This window comes from Neopelma chrysocephalum, unplaced genomic scaffold (assembly GCF_003984885.1).
Source record: "Neopelma chrysocephalum unplaced genomic scaffold, ASM398488v2 Primary Assembly neopelma1_74, whole genome shotgun sequence".
Lineage (NCBI taxonomy): Eukaryota > Metazoa > Chordata > Aves > Passeriformes > Pipridae > Neopelma > Neopelma chrysocephalum.
In genome coordinates, this window is record NW_020897735.1 from 7,035,944 (window position 1) to 7,052,089 (window position 16,146).

The 16,146-nt window shown below is 54.6% G+C and overlaps 1 protein-coding gene across 1 annotated transcript in view; it reads left to right on the plus strand.

Annotated features, from left to right (window-relative positions):
• Nucleotides 1-807: 807 nt before the first annotated feature.
• Nucleotides 808-16,146, plus strand: part of RXRA (retinoid X receptor alpha) — a 106,094-nt gene continuing 90,755 nt past the window's right edge. The window contains exon 1 of the mRNA XM_027687500.1: nucleotides 808-1,055. Coding sequence (XP_027543301.1) covers nucleotides 1,028-1,055 — 28 coding nt within the window. The 5' untranslated portion in view covers nucleotides 808-1,027. The remainder of the gene's footprint in view (nucleotides 1,056-16,146) is intronic.

The window sequence follows — 16,146 nt, forward strand, 5'->3', positions numbered from 1 at the left end:
AGATAGCTCAGTATCACTCGAGAAGACCCCTCTTCTCCCCCTTCCCAAGGCTGCCACTACAGCACTACACCCCCCCTTTTTTTCCTCTCTTTTTTCCTCTTTCTCCCTCTCTTTTCCCTTCTATTTTTCCCTCTCCTTCTTCCCCCTTTACCCCTTTTTCCTTTACCTCCTTTTTTCTTTTTTCCTCCTTTTTTTCTTTTTTTCCTTTTTCCTCCTCTCTTCCCCCCCTTTTTCTCTTTTCTCTTTTCTTTTTTCCTCTCCTTTTTTTCTCTCCTTCCCCCCCCTCTCTTTTTCCCTCCTCTATTTTCCTCTCCTTTTCCCCTCTTCTTCTTTCCTCTCCTCCCTTTGCTCTCCTCTTTTCCCTTCCTTTCCCCCTCTCTTTTTCTCATCTCCTTTTCCCCCTCTCCTTTTTTCCCCCCGTCTTTCCCCTTATTTTCCCTTCCTCTCCCTTCTTTTTTATTATTTTTCTCCCCCTTTCCTCATCACTTTAAGGCAAAAAAAAAAAAAGGCAGCAAAAAAAAAAAAAAAGGGGGGAAAAAAACAAAAAAAAAAGCGGAAAAAAAAAAGGGGAAAAAAAAAAAGCCAACCAGCCCACCCCACAACCAACCCGGCTGTCTCCGCTCCCCGCGGGCCGGCGGGGCCGGGCGCGGGGCGGCGCTGCTCGGCTCGGCTCGGCTCGGCTCGGGCGGGCGCTGCGGGGCGGGCGCGGCGCTCCCGCTCCCCCCTGCGCGGGCCCCGGCGCGGAGCCGATCGCGCCCGGCGGAGCCCGAGCGAGCGGAGTTACATTGTTGGAGTTTGCCACAACTCCGCGGCCTCCGCCGGTGCGGGGCCGCTGCGGGGCTGCAGCTTCCCCGCCGCCGCCGCCTCCTCCTCCTCCTCCTCCTCCTCCTCCCCACCGTGGGTGTTTTTTTTTTTTCCCCCCCCCCCCCCTCCCCCCCGCTCTGATTTCCCTCCCCTCCGCCCGCCCTGCCTGTGTGTTTTCGCCGCCGCGCTCGCCGAGCCCCTTGGCATGAGTTAAGCACCAGCCATGGACACCAAACACTTCCTGCCGCTGGGTGAGTTCTGTTCCGAGAGATTCTCCCTTCCTACCGCGGGGGGTGTGCGTGTTGGGGACGGGGGGGGAAGGTGTTTAAATACGATAAAATCAGCTCCTGACCTGCCTCCCCCCACCCCGTTCTCCGCTGCCCCTTCCCGCGGCGCGCACCGGGGGGCGGCGGGCGGGGGATGCGCTCGCCCCTTCCCCGGGGGAGCGAGTGCGGGGCGGGCGGGCCCCGGCCCCGGCTCCAGCCCCTTCACCCCGGCCCCGCGTTCGAGTTGGTATTTTTGTTTTGTTTTGGTGGTTTGTTGTTTTTTTTTTCCCCTCGCGGCGCAGCCCTGGGGGGGGGACGGCGGGCCCCGGGCGGGGGAGCTGGGCCGGACCGAGCCCCGCTGAGCCCCTGCCCGGGCAGCGGCCGCGGCCCCAGCGCCGCTTTCCAACGGGGCAGCGGCAGGGAAAGGCTGGCCGGGAGAGCCCCCTCCCCGCCCGGGGCCGGCTCTGCGCGGGGCTGGGGCAGTGCGCAGCCTTTTGCTTCCCCCTCTCGCCTTCCCTCTCGGTTTATTTTTCTCTTTAATTTTTTTTTTTTACTTTTCTCCTTTTTATTTTGTCCCCCCCTCCCTCCCCTCCCTTTTCTCCCTCTCTCCCCGCGGCATCCGGGGCGCGCAGCCGGGCAAGGGGGAGGCAGCGCCCGCGGGGACCCCGCACCGGCCCCTCCGCTCGCATCGCCCCTCGCTGCCGGCGCCCAAACCCGCCGCGATTGGGACCCTTCTGCCTTTTTTTTTTTTTTTTTTTTAATGCCTCCCCGCCTTCCTTTTAGTTACATTTTAAAACCGATTTCCAGCTGGAGTTTGCCATCGTTTCGGTGACTGAGTCAAGTCCTGGCTTGTAAGGGCGAAATGCCTCCTGCGTCTCGCTTCCAGGAGAAGTGATATTGCAGAGCTCAGTGCTCGGGGTGGGGGGAAGAAAAGTTTGAGCGAAGTCGCCTGGCGCCAAGTCCAGGCGAGGGGGAAGAGGGACGAATCCTGCCATCCCTGTCCCTGCTCAGCACGGTGGCTCCCAGCCTCCGGCCGAGCGAGACACAAGCAAGACCATCCTTCTGCCTTCTCTGGGCTTTAAATCTGTGCTCAGCCTCTCTAGTCTATGGTGGTGCGTTTTGTTTGTTTGTTTGTTTGTTTGTTTTCAATGTGTTATTTGGTTTTGTTTAAGAATTGCAATTTCAGTTGTTCTTTTCTAAGAGCAGAATAAATATAAACACCAGCACAAGATCTCCAGCAGGCCCGGCCCCCAGGAGGGTTTCCAGGGCTGCGGTGGTCTGGGGGCTTTAGCAGGGAGACCCTTGGCCCTGTGGGGTGTCAGGGCTTCGTCTGGCATCTTTGTGCCCCCAAAATCACAGTTTCACAGTGCTCCTCATTGACTTGGCTGGGAGGTGGGAGATGCTGCTGGGTTGACTCACCCAGAGTTGCTGCTCGGGCCAAAAGCATCTCACCCGTAGTGGGTCCTGATTCCAAATCAAACTGGATCCAATGCAGGTGTTGGGGCTCATCACTAACACCCACCCCAGCAGAAGATGCCTCTCTTGCCACACTGAAGGGGGTGGCTGTTTGGGGGATTCACTTTCCTTTGAAGCTGTTGTGGAAGATGGTCCAAACCTCTGTTGATCCAGGCAGGATCAGGCCCCTGTGTGTGTGTACCCACATTTTCTGTCAGTCCTGAGCCCTCCTGTTATGCTGTAGGTGCTAAATAATATGTTGTGTTATTAGTCAGGTTGGCTTTGAGGGGGAAGGTGGGGAGCATGTGTCACTGCTGGCTCAGGTGAGGGTTTTCATGCTGGTGCAGTTGGAAAACAACTGATTTATCTTCTCATTTATAAATATGTGTACGGTGGGGAGAGGGTGGGTCTGTGCCACACACTGTGCAGCTCACCAGGAGCATCCAGAGGGAAAACAAGGCAGCCCAGGAGAGTGGGGCTGGGCGGGTTATAACTTTCCATCGCTGGCTCAGGAGAAAATCCAGCTGTCTGTGTGGGGTGTGTGGTCTGGGTTTGTGTCCACTGCACGTTGTGCTGCTCTGGAAGAGACTCCTAAACTTTATCCACTGGTCTTTGGTCACTGATTACTGACAAAAATCACTTTGGTTGTAAGGACAATGGGTTCTGCAGGGTTCGGAGGGGGAGATCTTGTTTCTGCTCTGGGCAGTGGAGGCAGGTTGGGTCTAAAAGCTTGTGAGCAGTTTGTGGGATTGAGGGGAGCCTCGAGGAATGTGATCAGAGACATTCCCAGTGAAACCTAAGCAGAGCTGGAAGGGCCATGGGATCTTGGTGCTTTTTGGAGGTGGGATGGTCCAAAACCTGCCAGGCCCTGACTTTGCAGAGTGCCGGGGTGTTTCACCACCCCCATGCCATGGTTGGGAGCTGGCATTGGCAAACCGAGGGGAGAAAAATAGCCAAGCTTGTGCAGTGTGTTTCCCTGCACACCAGTACAGGCCTGAGCTGGGGAACAGGAGCAACTGGGCCAAAATCCAACTCTGTTACTGTGCCCCCATCAAAATCTCATCTCAGTGTGGCCTGAGAAGGCCAACCTGGTGAGGTTCCTGGCCAAGTCCTGCCCGTGGTTAGACTCAGATAACCGTGCTGATGTCATGGGTGGAAGCGTGGCCAGCGCTGGGCACTTTTAATAGTAGTATCTCATTTTCCTGCTCCTCTGGAGAGCTCCTGGCAGATGCCAGCCAGAGGCTCCCCGTGAGGACAGCATGTCCCTGGGTATCTCCCAGGCTGGCTGCTGTCCCACTGCCAGGACAACCTGCAGCCTGGTTGTGGGGTCTGTGAGTGCAGATACCACCACAGCCCTGGTGGGGCTCATAAACACCTCAGGGTCCAGCAGATCCTGCCTTGGAGCTGCCTGGAACTACAGATCTGCTTTGACTGAGCTTAGCATCATCGGGGGTGTCCTGCTTTTGTTCTTCTGGGGGGGGATGTGTTGTGCTCCATCTCCAGGAGGAGGAAAATCAAGAAAAATCTGTCATGCAAGTGCTTGTGAGGCTGCAGGGATCCACCTCTGCAGCCTGGTGGGGTCTGTGTGCTGAGGTCAGGCTTTGGGGGCTGATGTGCAAACCAAGGGACTTGGTTCTTCAGGTGGCTGCTTGTTCCTGAGGCTCTGACCGTAGCAATCCTCTTATTGCTTTGTTTTCTTCTTTTCCATTCCCTTATGAAGGTGGTACCTCCTGGGGAAGAAAAAGGGGGGTGGTGTGGGCACGGGGAGCTCTCCCTTGAGGCTCAGCTCTGTGGGGGAAGAAACAGTTAATGGGTGTCCGAGGCTGGTGCTTCCCTCCAGGAGGTCAGTTCACCGGGTTGTAACCTCTGCGAGTCCATCTTCCCAGCCCTGCAGCCGTGCCAGGGGCGGCTGCAGCTGCTCAGGATGTGGGGTGAGAACTGGCCGTGCCGGGGCGGGAACGCCTCCGAGGAAAACAGCAAAAACAACCCCCCGTGTCCAGCTTGGGAGGGGACAGCCCGGAGTGCAGGGGATGCCTCGGGTGGAAGAGAGTGTGGGAGTGGGAGTGTCCATCAGACACCTCCATCCTGCATCCCACGTGTCTGGGGTGAGCCTGGATGCTGCACATCAATGGGAGCCTCTGTCTGTGTTGAGACCTCCTCGCCACGATCCTCGTTTCTACTCTGTGTAGCCTCAGAAATTTACAGCTGATGGGAAAATCCGTAGGGAGGAAAACTTCTGTAAGATGCAGGGAGGGTTGTGGTTTGTCTGAGCGTCCCGGTGAGGAAGGAGGAATCCTCTGCCCCACGTCTGGAAGGTGCTGGTTGGCTCCGTGGGGCTGTTGGGCTAAAGCAGGGCCTCAAAAGATAAAGTCTAGTTGTGTCCTGGTCTCTCTTGCTCCAGCCTTGTGTAGGGCTCGACCTCTCCCAGTTGACATATGCAAAACGAGCTGGGAAGGAATTTCTGCCTTTTTCAGGATCTGGGCTGTGACAGTGAAATAAATCCTCCAAGCGTCCCTGAGTTTACTCCACGTCATCCTGCTAGGTTGGGGAGAGCATTTGTGTTTCTCAAATTTAGGGCATTTTATTTATTTAAAAGAGAGCGGGGGAGAAAGCCGCAGAATTTGAGTTATTCATTGCAAATATTATTATTGGCATTTTGCTCCTGTTGAGGGAAAAAAAAAATCAAGGGGGCAATCAAAACATTTCACTGGAAAATACACCCTGGCTTCATCCCACTCACATCTTGGAGGCGAAAATAAATATTTATTGAGAAATGGGTTAAAAACCTTTTTGTTGGAGCATTGTTTTCTGGGAGCAGGGGTGGATTGCCATATGCCAGAGCCCTGCCACCCAGCTGAATTTTGATTTTTTTCAGTTTTTTTTGCAGGATGGTTGAGAAAAGAAACAAACAGAGGAACTGTGGGTGCTGTGGGTGCTGCGGGGCTTAGGGTGTTCTTGGGTCCTGCCTCATTCACAGGGTGCTTGTTCCTGTGAGCATCCTGGTGCCTTTTGTGGGGGATTGTGTGTGCTCAGGGTGTTCCCCAAGGCTCTTGGCTGCCTGAAATCACCATAAATATCCTGTGAGCCCACTGTGCTGAGACAGCAAGAGATGGTGGCCCTTGGCAGGGGGATTAACTGAGAGGATGGTGATGGAGCAAGGATGCCAAGGGACTCCCTGTGCCCCATCTGGGCTCCTCTCCTTGGAGCTGTGCTGCTGGTGAGAACCAAATCCGGGGATACCTCAAATCACTGCGGGCCAAGTATTGCAGAGACCTTCCCTGCGAGCTGGGTAACCTAATTGGGCTCTAATTAATGCTGTTCTCTGGCTCTGATTCTCAGTGTCAGAGCCATGATCACCTCCCTTGGCGGGTGAAGGAGCTGGGTCTCTCCTTGCTCCAACCCCCGGAGTGAAGGGATGCTCCATGGAGTGAAGGGATGCTCAGTGGTGCCGAGGGATGCTCGGCAGAGCGAGCACACTGCCGGAGCAGGATCCACCCCAGCACTTCCATAATTGCTTCCTTAAAGGCCCAGGTGGGCCCTCCAAGCCAGTGGAGCTACAAAGCAATAGGGGAGGCAGCCTGGGTGGTTTTATTTTAATTGATTTTGTCAGGAGTTGCTGTATTTTATTACATTTAAAGACTAGACTCTGGAATAACTTTGAACGTTTGACACGCACACAAAAAGCAGCTTTCTGACATTTTCCTCTTTGCTTGTCTTTTATTTTATTTCTCCCCTCTCCTCCTCCTCAAAGGAAAGCGTGTGCCTGGAGGGAGGACAGAGGAGGAGGAGGGAGGAGCGGTTGTGTCTCTCCAAAGGCTGCTCGAACATCAAGGCAGCGCAAAGCAGATGAAATAATATTGCAAATAAGGATTTAAAAAACCCTACAGAAGGATCCCCACACATGCCAGCCAGCTCAAACTGCCAGAAGATTTTCAGACAGAAGCAATTTAGCCTGGGAAAATGCTCTATTGTTGAGATGGAAACTGGCTCCGAGAACTTGCCTTTTCTGACAACGTTTGGCTTAGAGAAAGCAAAGCAAAGTCAAGGAAACAACCTGAGTTTTTATTTAGAGGAGAGGGAGCTTTTCAAAATGGAGGGTGTTTTCCGAGATAAACAGGGAACAATTCCCTTGTGAGAAAGGGGAAAAAAGGGCTCAAATTAAGCCCAAATGCAGCTCCTCTCCTTTGAAATTTTGTTTAACATGGAGTTAAAAAATAATCCTGTTCAAACAGACCGTTTGTAAGCATGGAATGGTTGGGCTTTTTCCTTTTTTTTTTCCCCTCTCCCTTTTCTTTTATTGTGATCTACAATAAAAGTTTCAAGCTTGCACCTTGGGGCTGTAATTCTGGTGGTAACCGTGCCTGTGCCAGCTCCTGCCTCTCTGCACATCAGGAGGGGATGGATCTTGCCTTCAAAACTCCTTGTCTGCCCAGCTGAGGCAGATCCAGGGTGGGAAACTGAGGCAGGCGGGTGCGTCCGAGCGCCGGCGGAGCTGGGAATGGGGCCCGGAGCGAGGGCGTGGGGTGGTTGTGAAACCTCGGCTGGGACGGCGGCTTCCAGCCCCGCAGAGCTGATCCATCTGGGATCTCAGCTCCATAGGGCTCTCCTGGGCTCTTGAGGGTCCCAGATCCTTGGCCTGGGAGCCAAAAAAAGCTCACAGGTGGGGTTTGTGTGCGAGCCGGGTGCTCCCAAAGCTGTGGGCGAGGAAGAAACTTCCTAAATATTTGGTTTATTAAGCATCGGGATGAGGGCTGGAATCCCCTTCTGCTCCAGCAGGAGGTCATCCCTCTCACTGTGGTTGCTCCTTCTTTCAAATTCCTGGGGGATTTGATTTTTTTGTTAATCTCTCGGTTTTGGTGGAGGTTGGTGGTAAATTTGGGTTTGGGTTTTGTCTGAACCCTGAGCCTTTCCCCAAGTTGCATCAGCTGCAGGATTGCTGCAGAGCCAAGAGATAAAAGGGGCAATACTGGGGACCAATAAAATGGTAATGGGATTCCCAGCTGGTTGTTACTTTCCGTGGTTCTCCGTGGTTCGCTCTTTTGTGAAGTTTTGGCTTTCTTCAGCTTTACGGACTTTAAAAAAAAAAAAAAGAAGAAGAAATTAGGGGAGGGGGAGCTGAGGGCAACCCTGGAGCCCCCTGAGATTTACAGCCCCCTCAGCTCCCGGAGCAGATCCTTTGTGCTGCCAGGAGCGGGTTAGGGAGGGATGCCCCGTCTCATTTCAACTGGGCGGGAAGGCAGAAACATTTGATTATTGTTTTTCCATTTCTGGCTGACAAGCGAGCGCTGGAAAGTTGTTTTCCTTCTTTATATATTTTCTTTTTTTTTTTTTTACTGTGAACTCTGTGGGCTGCTGCGAGACAATTTGGTTGTGGGCAGCGCGTCTCCTACGTGCCCATTATGGAGTCGCAGTGAGGCAACGGCGTCGGTGAGGCAAGAGCGGAAGGAGAAGTGCGGGAGAGGGGCTGAGCTTCCAGCCAAAATCCACCCCGGGACACCGAGGTGGTGGGTGAAGCAGGGACACGGGGTTGGCACAGGATGGGATGGAGGAGGCGAGACGGTGAGTGGTGGCAGAGGCACGAAGGGAAATAGAGAGGAGCTGAGCCAGGGAGAGGCAAGAACAGAGCTGGGGGCACCACCACCGAGCTGAGGGAGTTGTTTTGGTTGCTCCTGGGGGTGAAAGGGATGGGTGAGAGCCGTTTTCCAGTGCTGCAGCTTCCCTGCTCTGCTCCTGAAGACCCATGTGTAAGTGGAGGCTCTTGGAAAAGGAGGATAAAAGAATGAGAGACCCCCTTTCCACCTAGTCCAGACTAAACTGGACTCTCCTTCTGCCCCCACCTCCCTTTTTTTGCTGCCCCGTTTTTGCGACTTTATCAGGCCTGGGAAGCCTTGGGCTCTGCCTGCTGTGGAGGAGCTGTGGTCTCTAACAGGGTGGAGCAGGCGGCAGATAACGGCGTATCAGTGGCAAGTCGTGCAGGGGATGCTCGTGGGCGCCGTGATGGGGAGATGCACGGCCCCACATGGCAGTGTTGGGGCTGCTTCTGGAGACCCCTCGCTCCCCACAGCTGCCCTGACCCACATTATGGTGCTGCTGCAGCCCGGGGGGATGTTTAGTGTGGGGCCAGGGGTGTGGGACAGAAGTGGTGGTACCAGAAGAGCAGGGGTACCCAAACCCTGCGAGGGCCCGGGTGACTTCAGCAGGTTGAAAGCCGCTGTCTCAGAGAACTCTGCACCTGCGTGACCAACCCTCCCTGCTGACCTGCACTTGGTCAAGTGTGACTTTCAATTGATCATAAAAATCCAGTGTGATTCACGGCGTTTCTGCCCTCCAGCCTGCCGGGCTCCGTCTCTCCGCATTCACGTAGCATGAGAGAGCAGATTGCCCTCCAGTTCATCCTCCTCATCCTTAATGGGGAGAGCTGTTGCTTACTGGGACTGCTCCCCTCACACGCTCCTGGAATTATAATGTCTTAAAGATGTGGCTTAGCATTTTAATTTAATTTTCTCTTTTTTTGTTTTAATTTATTAAGAAAACTCATCTCAGTGCGAGCTCCCAAACATCAGGGTGGGGGGAGAGGGAGGTGCATCCCTGCTCCATCCCAGTGCAGACTCGTGTGCGTGCGTGTGCGTGTGGCTCACAGACAGTGAAATTGCACCCTAGAGTTATAAAGCAATTGTCTAGCTCAGCAGCAGAATGAGCATGAAATGGTGCAGAAAGCAACTAAATAAAATTGGGTAAGGCAGATGCATGAAAATAATGACATCTCTATCCTGTAGTCAGGCACGCTTGCTCTTCCTCACACACGCAGATAAACTTTTATAACAGACTTCGCATTTATTTTCCCAGGAAACTCTTCTGCTGTGGAGATGTGTGTTGGTGTGGTTGTGAGCCCCTGCACCCCCTCTGCCATGGTTCTGGGGCTGTCATGCCGTGCATCGCTGCCCCTCTCCTCCCATTCCTCCCTCCTTGTCCTCCCTTTCCCTGTTTTTGTTTTCAGAGAGGGATTTTTATGCTCAGTCAAACACCAAAACGATAACCTTTGCGACTTCATTTCCTTTCGGCCGCCGTGGCTGTGCCGGGCTGGGGAAGCCCTGTGAGCTGGTGGCTCTCAGGGTGACCTCCCACGTCCCATGCAAATGGGATGAAAAGATGCTTTCCTGGCTTGCTCCTGCTTTGGAGTTTTCTCCTTTTTCCTCCCTGGATGGTGTAGCTGTAGTGGGCTGTCGTGTGGAGCTTTAGGACACAAGAGCAGGGATGGAAAGCCGGGTTGGTGCACTGGCTTTGTGACACCAGGGTGACACCAGGGCCACCTGCTCCTGCCCTCTGTATTTATCCAGCTACACAGATTAAAAGTGCCCCCAGTTGGGGCCTGGAGAATTGACTTTAGCTGTCATTTGTCCCCAGACACCATCCCCAGGGTTTCCCTGGGCTCTGTGCTGCTGTCCCTGCTGTGACACTGCCTTGGAGTTGTTGGCCTCAACAGAGGCATGTTCCCCCCCCCTCTGCTCCTGGGAAGCTGATACTTTTCTCAATGGTCCAATGTTTTGCTCCTTTTGTGCCAGGATCCCCGTTGAGACTGGGAACAAGCTGCTCATCTTCCCCCTCAAGAGGCCCTTTAGGTGACATTAAGACTGTGTCCCTGCTGTCCTCATGCCCTACTGTCCCCAGAGATATCTTTGGGCACTGCTCCATGTGCTTGTGGTGCTGGGGATGCCTTTGCTCAGTGAGGTGCTGCCTGCTGCATCCTCCCTGGATGCATTGGAAGGCTCAGGACTGAGCTGGTCGTGGATCCTTTCCCTCTCTGCAAGGAAAATTCAGCCCTGGGCTGTGCTGGAGCCTGGGGCTCCCCGCCCAGTGCCTTTGCAGCAAAATCTCCATCTCTGACTTTCCTTTGCTGGGATGTGTCCCTGGGGTCCCAGATTAGCTGCTTCAGTGCCCCTCCATCACACGCAGACCGGCGTGGATCCCATGGGTGGTCAGGAGCTGCCTGTTGGCTGCTCAGCCCCGAAGCACAACAGCTTGGGACGTGGCGTGTTCCCCTCCTCTGGAGTGAGGCAGAGGAGGAGGAGGAGGAGGAGGCTTCCCTGCAGGGATTGCTCCAGCTCTAGGGCATCAGGATGCCAATGCTCTACCAGCATTTTTGCTGGTGTGGGGCCACGGCACCGGAGTGGGGAGCAGGGAAATGCACACGTGCAAAAATCAGTGTGAAAGCATAAATCGGGCCAAGAGTGAAAGGTTAAAGAAATCCAGAGGAAGTGGAGTGATGTGTGTGATAGAAAGGGGTTTCCTGTACCTACAGAGGCCACCCAGGCTCCCTTCCTGCCTAGGTAAACGTGCTAAACCCAAAACTTTCTGCTCCCCTAAGCAAATTGTGGTCTGCTCTTCGGGCATGCTGTGAGCAAGCCGTGCCAGCCGCGGTGTTAATGCCTCCTGCTTTACAGTCTGCTCTCCCCAGACGCTGCCGTGGTATTTATGGGATGATCAGGCAGATCCTGGGCAGCACCACAATCCTGCAGAGGGAACAAGACTCAGGAAGGGCCTGTGCTGCCCTAAATTCACGTCTTCTCCACTGCCATCCTGGCTGGTTTTCTGCAGGTGAGCTGTGCCCTGTGCTCCTCATCAGGGACCCGACATCAGAGGGGCTCTGGGAAGAGTTAAGGCTCCTGGGACAATTACCTGCAGGCCCCTATTTAAGCACTTAGGAAGGCTTAGCTGATCCCAGCTGGAGATAGGCCTGGCCCCAGGCCAGCAGATACCTGTTGTGTGCAAATTTCTGAGACTTAAAACAACAGTTCAGGGCCAGGGCTTGCTGGGAGCAGGACCCCCAGTTGTGCTGGGGAGGGAGGGGGCTCTGCTCACCTGCTCTGGGTGTTGTGGGGCTGATACGGTGCTTCAAAGACACACAGCAAGGCAGCACCCTGAATTACACCCTGCCAGCAGGTTTCTCTGCTGCTTATAGGGTTGTGAGACACCGATTTAGTTGGTTAAAGGTTTTTTGCCTGTGTTTGGAGTTGTGTTTTGGTGGCAGTGCTGCCGTGTCCCGCAGCTCTGGGGCTTTGCCTTGGAGCCCCAGCGTAGTTGTACCTTGGGGTGTCACCCTCCTCTCGGGTGGGGGGGGGAAAACCAGCATTCCCTTCTGGCAAGTCGCTCCCTCTTCGTGCCTCACCTGTGGGGCAGGTTTAGGCTGTGGAAATCGGAGGCCGTCGGTCACCGTGGGCTTTGTTTAGCTTGGGTGCTCCCTCTTCCCATCTCGTTTTTCCGCCTGCGCCGGGATCGCCGAGGGGTGTTCGGCGCCGCTCCCTGCGGCACCCGGGCGCTCCTCTGGTTGTCCCGGTGTTGTGCCGTGGGAGTCGAGGCTGGGCGGGCATGGAAAACCACGTCTGGCTCCTCCAGCGAGGTTTCACGGCCTCTAGGTGTGCGCAGGAAATGTTGCAGGGCAGGGATTTCTTGCAGCAAGCCCTGGGTGGCAGATAACAGCGCTGGTGCCCATCTGGAGCCCCCACCTATGCACGTGGGGAGGCTCCACCTCTCCCAGCGCCTTCCCAAAACCCTGTGGCAGCACAGGGGCTGTGGGGCTGATCCAGGAACCCTCTAGGTCTCTTTCTTGGAGCAGTTGCCCTCGCCCTTGGATGCTGTCCCGGCTGCGTAAGGTGCAGCCCACCCTGAGGCCACGGCTTGGTGTAGTTCAGCAGCACCCCAGGAGTGGCACCCGGTGTTGGGGGAGCTGAAAAGCTGTTCTCAGGGATGCACAAGCAGGCAAACCTCAGGATACAACCTGGGAAGCAGTGGCATGGAGGGCAAAGCTCATCCCGGCTCATCCCTGAGAGCAGAGGGATGACTCAGTCCTGACCAAAATGTGGGGACCCCAAAGCAGCCCTTTGGAGGGAGGAGAGCACATGTCGGGGCGGAGAAGTGCCTGTGCTGGGTTGGGGTGTGAGTTGGGGTCCTTGGAGCCCGTGCTGGGTAGGAAGGAGTGAGCCTGGGGCTGGGTGCAGGGATGTGCCCGCAGGGTGGGAGCAGCCGGTCCTGCCAGTTCTCCCAGGTTCTGGGAAGTCCCTCGAACTGCAGTCAAGGCCGAGGTGAGAGCTGATCCCAGGACCTTCTCTGCCACCAGTTCCCAGGGCTCTTCCTTGGCCACTCCTGATGGCTCATTTGTAAGTCTTTGGGAGCACAGACTCTGGGAAAGCACCCAGCAAGTCTGGCCCTGGCTGGGAGTAAAAGCTGTCTTTTACAGAAGGGAAGGCAGAGCCAGTGCACTCCCTAATTGAATGCACCTTTAGAAATTAATAAGGTAGAACTGACTCTACCAAAAAAAAAAAAAAAAGGCAAAACACCAACCCCAGTGCATTGAGCTGCCCTGTAATTGTCAGTGTGGAAATCACGGGCACATGAGGACTTGCAAGCGAGTGATTAAATCCATAGCCTGGTTTCAAAAGCAGAGGAAATGGGCCTCCCAGTGCTGCCTGGCCCTGCACCAGTGCTGGGGGTCCCAGAGACCCTTTGGCAGAGGGGTCTTTGTTGGGGTGGTTTGGCTGGACCCCGGCGGGATCAGCAGCTCAGCATTGATTTCATCGAGCGGGTTCGAGATCACGTCAGCTTAACTAAGGACTGAGATTGACCCACTGTGATTTACTGACTTTATTATTAAGACAATGATGGGGCTGGACTGGGGGAGAGGAAGCTCAGCATTCCCATCTCTGCAGGGTGGGATGGATTCGGGCAGCACTGATACCTTTCCCAATTTTTCCGTCCTTTTTGCTTTGAAGAGGTAAAATCCTGAATGTACCTTGAGGAGGGTGCATTGAGGAGAAGGACTTTCCATCCCAGCTCTTGGCCCTTTCAGTAGCTGCAGCAGAAGAATGTTATAAGTAGCTATTCATCATTGCAATTATTTTATTAAGGGTACACTGTGTGCTTGGGAGCTGGAAGAGACGGAGCTTTGGGATGTTTTCAGCATTATAAATACTGGTTGGTTACATCACCCAGCTTTTAAAAAATGGTATGTGTTGTCCTGGTGAAAGAGGATTTGCAGACAACCTTGAAGAGGGGAGCCAGGTGGCTGTTCCCAGCAGGGAGAGCGGCTTCTGTCTTTGCATTTCCCTTGGGACCAACAGGGAGAGAAATCTCTGGCCTCTGCCTGGGGGGAATTTGTGTAGGGGTGCCCCTTATGGGCTGGAGGTGGTTGGAAAGGGCTCCTTGGGAGCAGCCACGTCATTCTCACAGGAGGTGGGTGAGCTCCTCTGTCTCAAACATGGAACCCCATAGCACAGCGCTGTGCCCTGCTCTGGGAATGCTCCGTGCAGCCTCACGCTACCAAACCCCAAAATGCTGCTCTGAGGGCTGTTCTGCATTTTTCTGTCCTGTGTGGGGCCCTGGGTGTTTTTCAGGGGTTGCCCACCCCGGTGCCACCCCAGCCTGCTGTGGCAGGGTGGCCGGTGGCGGGTCCCTCAGGCTGCACCTCCGTGTGCGTTATCGCGGCCGCGCTCGGGGTAAAGTCCACCATGGGAAAATGCCCGGTGGACTTTTAACTGGAGTCCTCTGGAGAGCCCAGCTTAGAAACCTTTAACTGTTTCCTGACAATCTCTGCTGGAAAATAAAGACAGAATGGGGGTGAGGGTGGGCTGCCTGTCCGGGGTCGGGTCGCTGCAGTGGGGGCTCACTGGTGGCAGTGCTGGGGTGGTGACGGGGACCGTGCCAGCTGATCCTGGGGACATCACTGCACGTGTCCACCCCTCCACTCCACTGGCTTTGTTGTCATACCCTCAGCTCTTGGCCCATCTGTGGCCCTCCCAGAATCCATCTCTGGGCATGCAGGGGCTGCACCAGGGTCATCGGATGGTCCTTGGGACACAGTTGTGTCCCTGCCCTCCTCCCTGTGCTCTCCCTCCCACTGTGTGGCCTGAAAGGATGAACCCTGTGTGTGGGGCATCACTCTGCAGCATCCATATCAATGGGAAGCTGCATCTGGAGGTTGAAAGGGGACTTGGCACTGCCTTTTTTGCTGTCCCATATGCTGATTTTGCCTCCTGCTTCAGGCCCATGAGTGCCCGAGGAGGTTTATTTCAGCATCTTCATCCTTATTCCATTTGCCTTTTCCTTCGCTTTTGTCTTGCAGATTTTTTTTCCCCCTGCAAGTTGTGACTCTTGTTTGCTCTGGGTGGGTCTGTGAGCACTGAGTGTGTTCCCCACTGCCAGCCCAGTGCTTGAGTGGTGCCTGTGCTGGTGACACCAGCAAAACCAAACAGCTGCCTCTGCGTCACAGGGCGATTGATCCGCAGCAGGGACGAGGCCAGGGTGTGCTCCCCAAAGGGATTTACAGAGGGAAATTCATGCAGTGCGGGATTTGTGTCCGTGGAGAGCAGCTCAGCGTGGGAAGGCATCACTGGCTGTCCCTGGAGGCACAGCTCTGTGGGAGACTGGGGAAGCTCCCCATGTGCCACGAGCTCTGCCCTCAGTGGAAGTGATTCCCGAGTGAGAAATTCCCACTGTGGAAGCCTTTATTACCGGGCAGAGCTAGGTTTGTTTTGTTTATCATCCATTTGCTTGGCTTTGGAGGCATGCCCAGATTTCTCCAATTTTGTGTGTGTGTGGATGTGTGATTTATTAGGATTCAAGGTTGGTGTTTTTTTTTTTTTCTGGTTTAATTTCACTTCCTCAAACTGACAGGCTGTTTGAACAAACTTCTTTTGGATGATTTCCTTTATAGTTTTAAAGGGAGTCCTAAAAATACAGAGAAAACACCATGGCACGGCCGATAATTAAAAAAACACCCCGTCCGCGACCAACCTCAGCCCTGATTTCGGTAATGGAGAGAGCTCAGAGGGTGGAAAAAAACATGAGTTCACTTTTTGGGTACTTAGAGCTTTTGACAGCACTTCAGGGATCACTGGCTTTACTTGTTTCTCTGTAGGGCTGATCGTGCCGTGATCCCGCGCACACTTGGGCATGTTCTCTGCTTTCCGCATGCGAGCGGTCCATTAAAATAGCTGTGCGTGTCTAAAGCTGTGCCAAGCTCCCAGCTTTGGTTTCCTCTCTTCGGCTTGATCTGTTCCGCAGCGAGTCAGGAAGAGGGATTAAAAAAAAAAAAAAATCCATTTAAGGAACACTGGAAAATGTAATCGGAGCCTCCAGAGAGCAGGGAGCAGGTAGGCGAGGGCAGAGCACCTGTAGCTGCCTTGAGCCGGGTTTGCTGCCCAGTTCTTGCCCGGGGTTTTTTTTACGAGGATTTCGCAAGGGCGAGGACGTTGGGTTTCGAAACAGCTCGGAGAGGGTTTTGCTGGGCGTTCTCCGGGGCTCGGCGCCGGGTGTGATGCTGCCCGTGGCGCCGGGAGCTGGTGGGGAGCCCCGGCGGCGTCGGGGGCACCCGGGGTCCTGGGGGGCTGCGCCTGTCAGCACAGAGATTGAGATGAAGGAAAACTTCCTTTCCCACTCTCCAAGCTATAAAAGCACGAGAGAGAAAGAGAGAGAGACAGAGAGAGAGAGAGGGGGGGGGGAGAGAGGGAGAGAAAGATTTCCCCCAGGGATCAGCAGTGATAAAAAGCCTCTCTTTTGAAAAGCAATGAGAGGAAAGAAGTGTGTCTAATCCTCCCAGAGAAGAAAGGCAGAACATCCCTCTGCTGTG